Genomic DNA, 16,716 nt, shown 5'->3' with positions numbered 1-16,716 from the left:
ACGAGCTTAAATCGACATGGACACCGTCTAATAACAACATGGAGGAAAACGTCAAAATTTTCGACACGTCAAGAAAGAAAACACGACATTTTAGCTTTTTCAAAGAATAATAAAAATGTTCCTTGAATCCATAGTATGTTAATAAAAATTCTCTACAAAATGTCAACGTTACATAAGTCTCAGTCCTACTGTGCGCCTAGGTCGTACTCAAATGGTAATCAGTTTTCAGTCAATGATTGGATGCAGGCAATCCGAACCCCTACCCCGTACAGAGTGGGTAATGCAAAATTACACGTGAAACCACGAATGCTAGCATATGCCGCAGTCGTATTCACCGCTGTTTTAATTTTGTTAATATATTTTATACCGTTGTCTCGGGCTGGGAGAATGAGTTTGAACTGTAACAGTGATTTTCCCGATCAAAAATTTGTTAATAACATGGAGATAGATTTGACTTACCCACTGACAAATGCAGTTAAGACTCCCTTGGGTAAACAGTATAGGATAGCACTTGTGACAGATTTAGATACAGATTCAAAAAGTCAGGAAGCCAAGAATACATGGAAAAGTCATTTGAAGTATGGGAATTTAACTATATCGGATAATTACTCTAAGGTTGTGATAAATTTTGATAAGACTGTGATATTGACTTCAAAAGTGTCCGAAGGTGGAAGAGGAATGGAGCTGTCTGAACTGATTGTATTCAATGGACGTTTATACACAGTGGATGACCGGACAGGGATTGTATATGAAATTATAGACAATAAAGTAGTGCCATGGGTTATACTGAGTGATGGAAATGGAAGAGAGGCAAAAGGTACACATTCATTAAGATTTTGAGCTGTTCATTCATCTGTATTCCATCAAAAATATACATAGAATAGATTGGAAATTACAGATTTTCCAGGACTGTGATTTTAATTAAAACCCAGATATACCGTTGCACATGTTATATTATGATACCATTTCCTTTTCAAAACTATTTAAATATATAAAAAAAATAGACACATTATTGCCACCATTTTTGAATGGGACAGATAGGACATAGGAAGAAAAATGCTCATTTATCTATAACCTGCCAAGAGAACAAAAAAAGATCTGGAAGAAAATGAAATAGGAATGAGCAATATAGATATCCTTTCTTCTAAAACAGTGGTAACTCCTCTAGTGTATTCTTGAATAAAGAGAGCCAGAGGTATATTTGATAGCTTTTCTTTGTTTATATCATATCTAAAATTCATTATAAGTAGCGGCAGTACTGATTCTCTAACTTCATTCATTCTAATTCAGTGTTGGATCACGTTTACCATTACACATCAATTTCAGGTTTCAAATGTGAATGGGCAACAGTTAAAGATGGAAGACTGTATATTGGTGGCCTTGGGAAAGAATGGACAACAGGAGATGGAGAAGTTCAAAACACCAATCCACAGTGGGTGAAATCTATTGGACCACATGGGGATGTTAAACATCATGATTGGAAGAATAACTATAATGCACTCAGAGCCACAATGAAAATGAACTTACCAGGTACATTTGTAAGGGTTGTGTAGCCTATTTAGATGTCTTTTAAAGAAACAACCAGAAAATATTTGTCTATAAATATGGATTTTGATAATAGCATCAAACAGACTGAATTAGGAATGTTAGGTAAAGTGGAATAAGTCTTTCATATATATACCATTGTATATATGATTAGAACTGATAAAGCATTTATAATCGTGATCAATACATTTTAAAAGCAATTACAAACTGTTGATTTTCGGATTATGCAAAATGTATGTTATAACATAATGTATATATAGTACAATATTGTTTATACATCATTGACAGATATCAGTCATTAGGTTTCTGTACTGCATGTCAATACTTCATTCGCTTGATTTTCAGGGTATATGATCCATGAAGCCTGTGTGTGGAGCTCAATTCATCAGAGATGGTTCTTTCTTCCCCGACGTGCCAGCACGGAGCGTTATGACGAAGTTGCCGATGAAAGACGTGCTACTAACCTCCTGCTTACCGCTAGTGATGACTTTAAAAAGATTGAAGTCTCCACTGTGGGAAAATTAAATCCAACACATGGCTTTTCATCATTTAAATTTATTCCAGGCACAAACAATAATGTAATTGTAGCATTAAAATCTGAAGAAGATGGCGATAAAAAAGCAACATATATATTAGTGTTTGATATTAATGGACATGTAATATACAATGAAAAGAAAATTGGTGACATGAAATTTGAAGGTATAGAGTTTGTATGAAAACTTGTTCTAGGTCATCTTATTGTATTTTGTCAAACAGAAATATATGCAATTATTTATGAAGGCAAGTAATTAAGTGATGTGACTGCTTAGATTTTGTGTGCCTTACACTAATGAATTATGTGTTAAATACTGAACTTGGTTATTTGTTTGTAATGGTACTAAGGTCTAAACATTGCAATTAATGTCTCAAAATCAGAAAACATTTATTCAAAATAGAGTCACATGTACTTTCAGACAGATTATCAGGCACTTCCTTTTGAAACAGTTGAGTTCGTCATGTGAGGGAGCCATCCACCTGACGTATGGAAGGTTGGTAGTTCTACCCAAGTGCCCACCTGGTATGAAATAATGCACAAAGGCAATTTTTGGCATTTTAAGGCACTTAAAATATATGAGAAATTTTGTGCATTTATATTTTGCCTCTCCTGTAAAGTAAATGGACCTGATGTTTTAGATTGTCAAAGAACATCGACAATACATATAATAAAGATGTGCAAATGAGTGGAAGTTTTAGTGGACAAAGCGAAGAAGTCTCTCGAATCGCCCCCCTTGGCTGATCCCTGTTATTATGTTAAATCTCATCTTCAATGTAAAATAGTGTAAATATATATGACTGTATGGGTATCTGACAGTGATCTCAGCGGTTTATGTGTTCATACTTAGAATAGTAGGTTTTGATTTTGATATAAAACTGAGATAGTACTGTTGCTTCCAAATGTAAATATATAAAAATGTTAAAATAGATTGCAACATTTATTAATCATCGAAAACTGGATACCATTATAATTGAAGCAGATACATTTCACATACGTTGAAAAGCACAGCTAGGTTCCTACTACTTTTCTTAATTTTACTGTGTGGCCAGCTCGGTAGAATTTTTTGCATATAAACATATTGCACAACTGTTTGTTTTTATGTATACTGCCTATATCTGCCTGATACTCAATCTTTTTAATTTTACTTTTTTACAAGTACATTGTGAACTCAATATCTCGAATTTCAAGGGATGGAGCGTTTTACTTTCAAGACCAAAATTTGACTTCAAATAATATTTTGTGTACATGTTTTTGACGGGACTCGAAAATGTCTCTGAGATAGCCAGAATTCTGAGATAAGAGAGTTTGAGATATCAAGTTTCAGCTGTACTAACAAGTGAAAGTATTTTGTCATTTTTAGCTCATCTGATTTTTTTAAAAAAAAAATGATGAGTAATTGTCATCACTTGATCGGTGTCGGCGTCAGTGTTGCCTGGTTAAGTTTTATGTTTAGGTCAGCTTTTCTCCTAAACTATCAAAGGTGTTGCTTTGAAACTTGGGACACTTGTTCACCATCAATAGCTGACCCTGTACAGCAAGAAACATAACTCTATCCTGCTTTTTGCAAGAATTATGGCCCCTTTTGGACTTAGAAAATATCAGATTTCTTGGTTAAGTTTTATGTTTAGGCCAACTTTTCTCCTAAACTATCAAAGCTATTGCTTTGAAACTTGCAACACTTGTTCACCATCATAAGCTGACTCTGTACATGAAGAAACGTAGCTCCATCCTGCTTTTTTCAAGAATTATTGCCCCTTTTGGACTTAGAAAATCAGATTTCTTGGTTAAGTTTTATGTTTAGGTCAGCTTTTCTCCTAAACTATCAAAGCTATTGCTTTGAAACTTGCAACACTTATTCACCATCATAAGCTGACCCTGAACATCAAGAAACATAACTCCATCCTGCTTTTTTCAAGAATTATGGCCCCTTTTGGACTTAGAAAATATCAGATTTCTTGGTTAAGTTTTATGTTTAGGCCAACTTTTCTCCTAAACTATCAAAGCTATTGCTTTGAAACTTGCAACACTTGTTCACCATCATAAGCTGACTCTGTACATGAAGAAACGTAACTCAATCCTGCTTTTTTCAAGAATTATTGCCCCTTTTGGACTTAGAAAATCAGATTTCTTGGTTAAGTTTTATGTTTAGGTCAGCTTTTCTCATAAACTATCAAAGCTATTTCTTTAAAACTTGCAACACTTGTTCACCATCATAAGCTGACAATGTACAGCAAGAAACATAACTCTGTCCTGCTTTTTGCAAGAATTATGACCCCTTTTGGACTTAGAAAATATCAGATTTATTGGTTAAGTTTTATGTTTAGGTCAGCTTTTCTCCTAAACTATTCAAGCTATGGCCCTTTTTGGACTTAGAAAATCATGAGTAGGACAATTTTTCTATTATACAAAAAAAAATCAGATGAGCATCAGCACCCACAAGGCGGTGCTCTTGTTTCACATAAAGTTAAAAAAATTCCCAATATTTCTTTTTTTTCAGTACAATACCAATAGGCTATTTAAATTGCCTGAGACATTGTTACTTTTTTATTTTAAAGATTTTGAATCAGACATATTTTTATTTTGTGATTTGTTATTTAACATGGAGTTAAGAAGTGTAGGAAGGATAATGTGCAAAATGGTGATATTTTTGTTGATATTAGTGAACAGTGGGATTCACGATTAAACAGGCCTACTGCTGTCTTAAACTTCAAATAAGAGTGCTTTAATGTAAAATGAAACAAGTGAAAATAACTTACACTAGAGCATCCAGATTGCACATTTTGCTGGTGCTTTATTGGTGAGGGACTTCCGTGGCCAAGTGGTTAAGGTCACTGACTTCGAACCACTTGCCCCTCACTAATATGGGTCTAAGCTTCTCTCGGGGCAATGAATTTTGCATGTGCGGAAGCCATCTAGTGGGCTTATGGAAGGTGGATGGTTCTTCTCAGGTGCTCCGATGAAATAATGCACGGAGAGGCACCTGGGGTCTTCCTGCACCATCACAGCTGGAAGGTCACCATATGTCGGTGCAACGTTAAATCCAACAAAAAAGTATTTATTGGCGATTTATTAAGTTGTTATTATTGATTTAGAAATCCTGGTATCATTGTATCATGTACATGTAGCTATGGCTCATTGTGCTCAATATGTCTGTATATTTTTGCTTGTATATTTAATAAAAAGGTCATTAAAGCATTACTTTGATCTATAATGATGCATCTGGCTACCATGGATTTTGCCAGGCCTGTTCACTCTTGATGCAAGTGCCTCATGGTAACCAGGCCAGGCAAAATCCATACGAGTCAGATACAGCATTGCATACCAAAGTTCTGTTCTAATAACCCTATTAGGTTTTTCCTGTTGTTACTTGGAATGAATGAAAGATTATCAGCACTGGTTGTAGGTCATTACTGAATGTATGTGTACCCTGAATCCTGCTTTTCATACTTTACTATTGTAATGTCTATTGTTTATGTCACATATCAGATTTTCTATGTACAACTGAGCCACGCCATGAGAAAACCAACATAGTGCAGTCTGGTCAGGATCCATGCTGTTCGCTAATGGTTTCTCTTCTTGCAATAGGCTTTGAAAGCGAACAGCATGGATCCTGACCAGACTGCGCGGATGCGTAGGCTGGTCTTGATCCATGTTGGTCACAAACGCACTATGTTGGTTTTCTTTTGGCGTGGCTCACTTGTTAATTTTATTTATTTTACTGCAGGTGTTTTGATGAATTGAAAGAAACGTTTTTTTATGTAATAGATTTTTTTGTAAAATCTGTTCAAATATTTGTTGTTAGTTGCCATATTGCGATAAACAGCAGTTTTAATAGAGTAGTTATATAGATTTGTTTTAGACATTGTATGCATGTAACAATCTAGCTCAAAGTCCCATCGGTGTTATCACCAAAACACTTTTTTAATAACTGTTCCAGTAAAATTCTATTGAAGTTTCATGTATTAGTTATTTTTAGCTCATCTGATTTTTTGAAAAAAAATGATGAGTTATTGTCATCACTTGAGCGGTTGTCGGCGTCGGCGTCGGCGTCGGCGTCGGCGTCTGCGTCGGCGTTGCCTGGTTAAGTTTTATGTTTAGGTCAGCTTTTCTCCTAAACTATTAAAGCTATTGCTTTGAAACTTGGAATACTTGTTCACCATCATAAGCTGACCCTGTATAGCAATAAACATAACTCCGTCTTGCTTTTTGCAAGATTTATGGCCCCTTTTGTACTTAGAAAATATCAGATTTCTTGGTTAAGTTTTATGTTTAGGTCAACTTTTCTCCTAAACTATCAAAGCTATTGCTTTGAAACTTGGAATACTTGTTCACCATCATAAGCAGACCCTGTACATCAAGAAACATAACTCCATCTTGCTTTTTGCAAGATTTATTGCCCCTTTTGGACTTAGAAAATCAGTTTTCTTGGTTAAGTTTTATGTTTAGGTCAGCTTTTATCCTAAACTATCAAAGCTATTGCTTTAAAACTTGCAACACTTGTTCACCATCATAAGTTGACCCTGTTTAGCAAGAAACATAACTCCGTCCTGCTTTTTGCAAGATTTATTGCCCCTTTTGGACTTAGAAAATATCAGATTTCTTGGTTAAGTTTTATGTTTAGGTCAACTTTTTCTCTAAACTATCAAAGCTATTGCTTTGAAACTTGCAACACTTGTTCACCATCATAAGCTGACCCTGTACAGCAAGCAACATAACTCCATCCTGCTTTTTACAATAATTATTGCCCCTTTTGGACTTAGAAAATCATTTTCTTGGTTGAGTATATGTTTAAGTCAACTTTTCTCATAACTATCAAAGCTATTGCTTTAAAACTTGCAACAGTTTTTCACCATCATAAGTGGACACGTTCATCAAGAAACATAACTCTATCCTGCTTTTGCGAGAATGATGGCCCTTTTTAGACTTAGAAAGTCCATCGGGTTATGACCAAAATTTTTAATAACTTCAGAAAAATCATGAGTTCACGTAAATAGTTATTTTATATGAGTGTATTCAGATTGTGTTGTTAGTGAGGGTTTTTTTCTTTACACATATGTACATAATTTGAAGACTTAGTCTAGGAGGGAAAAGATGTTATTAAAAAAAGAAAAGGAACTAATTAAAACTTACGTTATTGTCATTTATTTATACATGATTTTGTTCAAGACTGAAAAATTTATTTTTAGAAGTCATTTTATGAGAGTTCTCTCCCTTCAGTCACTCACATTAAATTGCTTCCTCAAGATACGGGGAGGTGCTCCAATATATTGGTTTATGCATTTAGGTTTCTGGAAGATATTATATAACTGATGGTTGAATTTATAGTTCTGTATGTTGGTTATGTATGCAGTTAAGATTTTAGCTTGACTATTTGACTATTCGAGGAATAAGTAGAGCTATCCTACTCACCACAGCATCAGTGTCAGCATTGGTGTCACACCTTGGTTAAGTTTTTCGTACCAGTCCACATTGTAACAAAACCTTGCGAGATAAAGCTTTGAAACTTTCAACACGTCTGTACCATCATCATGTCCAGTTTTAGACAAGAGGACATAACTCCATCAAGGATTTCGTGTGAATTATGGCCCCTTTTAACTTAAAAATCTTGGTTAAGTTTTTTGTACCAGTTCATATTTTGTGTAAACTGTTTTACATATGGCTTTGAAACTTTTATCACTTGTTTATTATAACAGTCTCTATCTGTAGGCAAGACTATATAACTCTGTCAACTATTTTTGGTGAATTACTTGGAAATTTGTACAACTTTCATACAAGTCGCTTTGTCAAAATTATTTGACTTGTGGCTTTGAAACTTTGAACACTTGTTTATCATCAGAATTTTCGTCTGTAGGCAAGAGTACATAACTCTGTCAACTATTTTGGCTGAATTATGGCCCTTTTTGGACTTCAAAATTGGTTCAGTTTTCGTACAAGTCAACTTTTTGTCAGAACTACTTGACATATGGCTTTGAAACTTTGAACACTTGTTGATTGTCATGATCTCAATCTGTAGGCAAGAGAACATAACTCTGTCAACTATTTTGACTGAATTATTGTCCTTTTTGGACTTAGAAATCAGTCAGTTTTTTCATACAGAAATCAGTCAGTTTTTTCATACCAATCCATATTTTGCCTTACCTGTCATATGGCTTTGAAACTTTGACCACTCGTTTACCATCATAGTCTACATATGTAGGCAAGACTACATAACTAGGACAAGGACTTTAGCTCAGTTATGGCCCTTTTTTGACATAAAATTAGTTAAGTTTTGCATACCATTCCATATTTTGTCTAAACTAGTTGTTATAAGGCTTTCAAACTTTGAACACTTGCTTACCATCATGGTCACACATTGCCATATACCCGTAGTGCAAGACTTATCCAAATCCACAAATACAGGTATATTGTTTGTCAGTCTGCTTTTATTCTTTTGTCCAAAAATCTCTGGTAATATTTTGATCCCACATTTCCACCAATTCTTCGAATAGTCAAGCGCGCTGCCAACAGACAGCTCTTGTTGAAGTTTTACGGACAATATATTACTGATGGTTGAATTTATAGGCGGGAAGTTTGAAACACTAAAATGTATATAAAATAATCTGTTTCTATGTTTTGTGTTTTTTCTGAAAGTATAGAAGATCATATAGTATTTATCCACATTGCCTGACACTATATACTTTGTTAGGTCTAAATGTTTGTTTGTATTCCTATCTCAGCACTGGTGTTTGTCTGTCACTGGGTCCTATCTGGTGTTTGTCTGTCATTTGGTTCTTCAAATTTATTTTTGTTATTACACTGAGCAAATGGTATTTTGGTTTCTTTGTGTATAAATATATATTTTGTCTTAAAAATATTTAAACAGCATTTAGGAGGGCCGTTTGTTCTTGTTGACATTTGTTTTATATTTTTAGCTGATTTAAGGAGTTCATAATTTTGTTATTGTTAAACATTATTTACAGAAATCTAATAGTATCTCATGCTTACATTTTACAGTTATATTAGTCAAAGTTTTATTCAGATAGAATTTGCATAGCACTATTTTCATGGAGTGTTACAACTTAGTTTTGTGACCAGTCTCAAACTTTACCATTTGATTGGTTGATTCTGAGCTTTATCTTTGAAATGACCAATGACACGCTTGCATTTTGAAACTGGTCTTCAAACTGAGTTTTATGACTTCAGAACCAGAGTTAAGCAAAAATAATGATTTTGTAGTTAATGATATGAAGTCTGTAAATTAAGTAAGCCAGCTTGGCTGAATTAAATTCTGGCAATGTTAATATAATTTTATACTTCATATCAAATTTGGCTTGATGCTATAACATTACCTTTATGCAAATATTCCATTGATAAATGAGTTGTATCTAATCTGCATGTTTATATCGAGGGTTTTAAATGATATTATTTTAATGCTGTAATTATACCCCCACCAAACATGTTTGAGGGGGGTATATAGGAGTCAGTTTTGTCACGTCGCGTCCCGTCGCGTCCCGAAATCTATTATCTCAATTATTACCAAATGGATTTGATTCAAACTTAAAATATATGTTCTACCTTATCACCCACATCATGTGACACAAGGTGCATAACTCTTGACACCAAGTTTTCATGAATTATGTCCCCTTTTACTTAGAATTTAAGGTTAATTTTGTTGTATTTTCACTATATCTCAGTTATTACTAAATGGATTTGATTCAAACTTAAAATAGATGTTCCACCTCATCACCCACATCATGTGACACAAGGTGCATAACTCTGACACCATTTTTTTATGAGTTATGCCCCTTTTTACTTAGAATTTAAGGTTGATTTTGATGTATTTTCACTATATCTCAGTTACTACTGAATGGATTTGATTCAAACTTAAAATAGATGTTCCACCTCATCACCCACATCATGTGACACAAGGTGCATAACTCTGACACCAAGTTTTCATGAATTATGTCCCCTTTTACTTAGAATTTAAGGTTAATTTTGTTGTATTTTCACTATATCTCAGTTATTACTAAATGGATTTGATTCAAACTTAAAATATTTGTTCCACCTCATCACCCAGATGATGTGACATAAGGTGCTTAACTCTGACATAATTTTTTTATGAATTATGTCCCCTTTTACTTTAAATTTAAGGTTGATTTTGATGTATTTTCACTATATCTCAATTATTACAAAATGGATTTGATTCAGACTTAAAATAGATGTTCCACCTTATCACCCACATCATGTGACACAAGGTGCATAACTCTGACACCAATTTATCATGAATTATGCCCCTTTTTACTTAGAATTTAAGGTTAATTTTGATGTATTTTCACTATATCTCAGTTACTACTGAATGGATTTGATTCAGACTTAAAAAAGATGTTCCACCTCATCACCCACATCATGTGACACAAGGTGCATAACTCTGACACTAATTTTTCATGAATTGTGTCCCCTTTTACCTAGAATTTAAGGTTAATTTTGATGTATTTTCACTATATCTCATTCTGATTGGCTTAGAGCCAAAGGGAAGTAACCTTTTTTTTTACTTTTGTACTTAGTTTCTTCCCCTTAAATTCTAGGAATTTTTAGAAATCCTATTTTTAGATTTTTAATATTTTAGGTATTTTTCTAACTTTTTTATTATAAGTCCTATGTAAAAAGTAAAAACATTTTTCTGTGGTAACATGGGTCGGTAAGACTTTTTTTTTGTATTCACTTTTAGTGTATCTCTAATATTAGAGATTTAATATATTTACTAGTATTACTTATATGTGGAAGCCAAGGATGAAGTACTCCAAAGTATTTTTAAGATTCCTTATGGTTGCCATTCTTCTGTGACAAGACCGTATGGTGGGGGTATGAGTCACTCCTGTGACAGTTCTAGTTGTGGTTGAATATTTGTGGGGTTTATTTTTGCAATAGCAGATATGAAAATACAATTTGTATTAAATAAGTGCTTACTGTATAAATTTACTAATGTGCTCAAGGCAAGCAATTTTGATTGCCTAGTGTCCGCTTCTGTCATAGGGCAAGAACTTTACTGTCAAAACTGTAGTGGTCACAAGTTTGTAATATCTTAATCAACTTTGACCAGAATATTTGTTTTTCTGAAGTCATTGCCAATGTGAAAACTGTGTCACCTTGCTTTAAAAACTAGGTCACTAGGTAAAGAAAACACAACTTGTTAACCATCAAACCTTATTAGCACTCAAGAGGTCACATTTTCTGCCTGATCCACATGAATCTAGGCCAGAATGTTTGCTCTTTTGAAATCTAGACCATCTGGAACTGCAGTTCACACCTGGTATCAATTTCTATCTTGTTAGCAAGCAATCCATCTGGTCTACAGTATATCATGGTTCAAACTGGGTGCCATCCCATGCCGGAAATAATTCCTAGAGTGGAAATACTGCTATATGTCTTCATAACTGAAAGTTGCCATTTGGCCTAAATTGTTCCTGGTTGACTTGAAGCTCAACAAAACAAATAGCTATACTGTAAAATCATTTAATTTTGTGGGCATGAAATATCGTGGTTTTGCTCAAAACGGCTATATCATGGGGATATGAATTCGTGGATTTCAACTTTTGAACATAAAATGAATGGGAATTTTATACTTCATTGGGATTAAATTTCGTGGATTGACTCAACCACAAAATCCACAAAAATTAGCCCCCCACGAATATTAATGATTTCACAGTACTATACTTCAGATATGAACACAAAATCACAATACACAGTTTGTATTGAAGTCATGGTAGAAAATTGGAAAGAACTTCAGATAAACCCAACATATCCTAAGTATAACTTTATAGATATTTGTTATTATATCTAACCTGACGTCCAGGTTTACTTGTATCAGAGGGGATACTCTATATATCATATGCCTTTTTTAAAACAGCTTGTGAATTTAAAAACAGCTTTGTACTTTGAAAAAAAAAAAGACACAGGAGTACCATTTTATATCATATATATGACACATTTAAACAGAAGATTGGTTTCCATTTTGTGCTATATTTTACTGCACCATACACGAATTTCAAAGGAAATTTCTCTGTTTTTTTTCCTTTGAGACTTTTGTCGTTATTTTTTTTATACATCTTTAATAGGAGACATTTCTATACTTCATACTGAATTTAGTTTTTCCGATACTCTATTCAACATATTAAATTTTAAAATAAGACATTAGTGGAATATGCAAAACTGGCTGCATTTCCTTGTTTATTTTGAACATGACATCTTATAAACCTTTCAGCTCAGCTAATGTTATATAATGTTATACCAGTTACTATGCTAATCGTATTTTGTGGACCACCGTGTTTTGTGAAAAAAATATTTTTGTCAAGTTTGTGAATGATGTAACTATCCATGAAGTATCCTTACTTTTCTGTAGTATTACACTAGCTTTGTTGTTATTGCTGTTATTTGATATCTAACAAATTGCATTTTAAAATGACTGAATAAAATTTAAAAATGATTAGTTTTAGTTGTGTATATATACTTTAGGCACACAGGAGTTGTTTTAAAAAAGGGTATTCTCACTTCAACAGTGCGGGTTAATGTATTTACACTTGCATAAATATCCCTATTTTCTTAACTACTGCCCAAATTAACATCAAACCCCACATAAGGATTTGTCTTGTGAGGGACAGACATAGTTTTGTTTAGGGTTAGTTAACACAAAGGTCAAGTTGACTGGGGTTAGATGGAATTGTTCTCAGATTCACTGTATCGTTTTAACACTTACCATGCTGGACACGATTGATTCTGCCTTTGCAACCAGTGAAGATCATGATCAGCCTGTACATCCATGCAGTCTGATCATGATCTGCACTGTTCGCCATTCCGTCAGTATCTTTTTGGTAAGCACCCCTTTTTAACAGTTAATGGTACTGTCCAAATTGAAAGATGAACAAGTTCATTATAGAAATTTAGCAGGGTAAGGGTTAACTAATACAGGTATTATCATTTAACCACTTGGTGATTACTGCTATCCAGAGAGAAGATAACTGCTGGTTTTTAGGGACCACAGAGACCAAATTCTCTATGGATAACCTTCCTATCTAACATTTTATTTATTTATTTTTGTTACTGCAGGGCATGGTTACAGGAGCAGAAACCCTGTTCATCAGGATTATTTAGTTATTTAAACTTATTTTACTTGCAGGAGAAAACCCTGGACTCCTGTTGAATTTTATTCCAGAAAGAAAGTTCTTTGCAGTATGTGACCTCAAACAATACAGTAAAAATAGCCAAATGGCAATACTAAATAATCTTTGTCTTGAATTTACATAAATACTAGTATAAGATTTTTTATAAAGCATACATTATGTGTTGAAAGCAAAAACAGCAAATAGCTAATTAAGGCTATACCATGTACCACAAACACCTCGCACAGTCTTGAATACAGATACAGTATGATAACACAAAGTAACAATGTTTGTTACGTACACTCTCGAAAATAAAGATGGAGTCAAAATAATCCAAAAGACTTCCAGACAATGTTTAGTTGTACACGTAGTTTGATTGCAGTCCGTTTAGAAAAATTTTGTTCACACGACAATTATATAACATAGACTGGTTATTGATGCTCTAAGACACACTCTATAACGTGACGACACCACAAAACAACAGGACACCAGACCGGACAACGTGACACTTTTTCCTAGATTGTTTTCGTTTTCGAACATTTTTGTTCTACCCATCCGACTTTAACACCTAGTATTTTCGAAAGTAATGGAGATTTTGCCGGGATATTTGGCAGACAAAGAGATAAAATGTTGGACTTTTTATTGATGGTAATGTCAAGCTTGTTGCTTCAGAAATGAGAAAAAATCCTCGGTTCAATACTAGTATCCAAAACAATGAAAATCTGGCCTTGGATTAGCCATTTGTGTGATTATTTGGTGGTCTTTTTAATTCAGAAAACATTCTTTTAGATGCCGCTTTCTATCCTCGAAACTTGGTAGGAATCTGGCTTTCATTAATTTACATTTTGTGTTGACAAAATTGAAAATACTTATTTCAATACGAAAACAATCTCGTTAAAGTGTCACGTTGTCCGATCTGGTGTCATGTTGTCCTGTGGTGTCGCTTTATCACGTTATAGAGTGTGTAAGATGTTGCTAACTTTCTTAATCAAAGCCTTGAAATGTCTGATGGTTGCGGGGTTTTAGTAGATTTATTTTCTGTTTAAATGCCAGTCTATGAATATACATGAATGAGAAACAAATACAAGTTAAATGTGCCTCATATCTGAGATGAACTCTGCCTGACCCAGCTTGTGATGTAACCATGAGCTGGAATACCTTATCATTGATAGATCTTATATAATCTAAATGGTCAGTGTGAGTGGATACAGGTTGACTAAGAACTGCTTGTTCATTGATAATTCATTCGCATTGTTTATGAATGGGACTATTTTGTGTAGCACATGAACATCCTTTGGATGTGATTCGGAATAAATAAAGATGCTATTATTGTCAGAAATACACTTTTACTTTGGTAGCGGGATAAACCCGCAACCAAAAATGACATTTAGGTATAGAGGTATGCCTCTTAATTGTTTAGAAAACACCACGTACGCTGTATGAGCCGTTCCTCGCAGGTTGCCGAGGTAAAGGCGCTTTGCACGAAAACAACCGTTTACATGCTTGATTGAAGTCTTTTCGCTGCCAGGCATAAATGAAAGGGTTCATTACACTGTTAGCCATCCCAAGAAATACAATCCACGTGGCAATGTCCCACTCCCGTGAATAAATATACTCCGAATTTATGAAGGCACGTAACTGGAAATAAGTGTACGGCAGCCAGCAGAGTGAGAATACGAGTGTAACCGCAGCCAAAGCCTTTGCGCCTCGGAGAACGCTCGCCATCTTTTCCGTTCTATATTTATTCTCCATTTTGTTTCTCTCGATTTCTACTGTCCTTACTAATACTACAGACCCAATCGAAGGGCGTACTTGGTTGTAAACAGTGCATGCTTTCCTTAGAATGAGACCGTACATAGCAACGGTAACTATGGTAAAGATCCACAATGTCAAGGCCATCCAAAGTAATTGCCACGTTTTCACAACTTGCTGGAACACGCATACTAAATGAGTGTTCCAGTTGTTTAGTCCACTAAAAGGAAGAATACTTATTATGCAAGGATACATCCACGAAATTAAAATTAAAAACTGTGCAACTTTCGGAGTCATAATATCCATATACTTTGTTGGATAACAAATCGCAATGTACCGGTCAAATGTTGTGAAGGTCACTGTAAGCTGTGAGGTCAAGGTCATGAATATAACGACATTGTATCTGAGAAGACAAGTGTACAAATTGTCATTCAAACTTGGCACAAATGTGTACAAAATCTGTGATAGTGAAGCAACACCTGTAAACATGTCGGCAACGGCAAGATTAACAATGAACTTATTTGTAACAGCCCGACGGCGCAAATATTTCCATATCACCAAGACAACGATAGCGTTTCCGGAACACGACATCAAAAAGACTATTGTCTGTAAAATCATAAGAACTCTCTCAACCGAAGTTTCTCCAAGCATGTCTTAATACTAGGTAACAAAACATACAGATTTAAGAATGTATCTATGCACAGTATTGTCAATTTCTTCGTTGTAGCATGCTGAAAGATCCATATCTTTAGTCAAACATCCTTCGAAAAATTTTGAAGCATATAAATGGAGTACGTCTTAGATTATATAGACACCGCTCGCTCGCTCTCCTAGAACAGCTCTTGGCTTTTTCTCAGCTTCTGATCAACAATGACGATGTGTTCCATATTTTATGCCGTAATGTTTGCTTTCTACACAAAGTTTTATGAACATTTTATGACTGTTCCACCGATATTACGTTGCCCAGGTCTCCAAAAACAATCGTTTTAATCGATTATACCTTCAACCTTGACCAAGCATCTCATTTGTTTAAATGTCACTAGAACACTGATATAATATGCACTTATGATAACTAAAAGAAGTGGTAATGACAGTTTACAGCCGTCCCCATGTATGCATAGAATTATAATAACACTTGACCATATTCCGTCATCCATAATAAATTCATTGCTCCCAATATCAAAATGATTGCATCGTTCCCATGGACGTGTGAAATATTCTTTGTACCCCTCACCCCCATTTAATATGGAGCTGGGCTTTTCTAGTGACAAGAAACATATGAAACAGAAAATATTTAAAATGGTTTTAAAGTATTAGTGCTGTGTTGAATGTAGCATGGTTTTAGTGGGTAAACGAATAAGAATATGGCAGTCTGGAATTATTTAATGTTCCATCAAAATCTGAATGCTAGATATGTACTTTTAACCACTTATTCTCACAGGCTGTTAAAGAAAATTCAACACAATGACTTGACACCGTACTTGTTGCATATTTTTTCAGCTATACATTGAGTGGAGCATTCGCCCAAAGAGACCAAATGAGGATAAAAACGTTAAAGCTATGCTAGATCCAAATTTCATATTTATTAGTATCAATCATTACTACATATAGTCTGTATAAACATAAAAATAACAAGTCTATGTGTATAAATAGCATTATGCTTTAGGTTTAAAGTAGTAAACACTTGTTACATAATATATGTGTACTATTGTAAAACGACTGGAAGCGTTTTAACAATTATTGATTGTT

The 16,716-nt window shown here is 34.3% G+C and overlaps 2 protein-coding genes across 2 annotated transcripts; one reads left to right on the top strand and one right to left on the bottom strand.

The window, feature by feature from the left end:
* The first annotated feature begins 24 nt into the window (after positions 1-24).
* Positions 25-6,049, top strand: LOC123565075 (soluble calcium-activated nucleotidase 1-like). The gene is made up of 3 exons (XM_045359085.2): positions 25-817; positions 1,327-1,530; positions 1,891-6,049. The coding sequence occupies exons 1-3, from the start codon at positions 136-138 to the stop codon at positions 2,259-2,261; spliced, it is 1,257 nt and encodes a 418-aa protein (XP_045215020.2). The 5' UTR covers positions 25-135; the 3' UTR covers positions 2,262-6,049.
* Positions 6,050-13,257: 7,208 nt separating this feature from the next.
* Positions 13,258-16,109, bottom strand: LOC123563020 (octopamine receptor 1-like). Its single transcript, XM_045355580.2, has one exon. The coding sequence runs from the start codon at positions 15,616-15,618 to the stop codon at positions 14,632-14,634; it is 987 nt and encodes a 328-aa protein (XP_045211515.2). The 5' UTR covers positions 15,619-16,109; the 3' UTR covers positions 13,258-14,631.
* Positions 16,110-16,716: the final 607 nt, after the last annotated feature.

Source organism: Mercenaria mercenaria, chromosome 2 (assembly GCF_021730395.1).
Source record: "Mercenaria mercenaria strain notata chromosome 2, MADL_Memer_1, whole genome shotgun sequence".
NCBI classification, from domain to species: domain Eukaryota; kingdom Metazoa; phylum Mollusca; class Bivalvia; order Venerida; family Veneridae; genus Mercenaria; species Mercenaria mercenaria.
Note: the sequence above shows the minus strand (reverse complement) of the source record. Positions and strands in the feature narration are given on the sequence as shown.

Excerpts from the sequence above, each read along its gene's own strand:
- LOC123565075 (XM_045359085.2), top strand. The coding sequence starts at position 136 with ATGTTAATAAAAATTCTCTACAAAATGTCAACGTTACATAAGTCTCAG. Across the intron at positions 818-1,326 it reads AAATGGAAGAGAGGCAAAAG|GTTTCAAATGTGAATGGGCA; the intron begins GTACACATTCAT and ends CATCAATTTCAG. Across the intron at positions 1,531-1,890 it reads AATGAAAATGAACTTACCAG|GGTATATGATCCATGAAGCC; the intron begins GTACATTTGTAA and ends CTTGATTTTCAG.
- LOC123563020 (XM_045355580.2), bottom strand. The coding sequence starts at position 15,618 with ATGCTTGGAGAAACTTCGGTTGAGAGAGTTCTTATGATTTTACAGACA.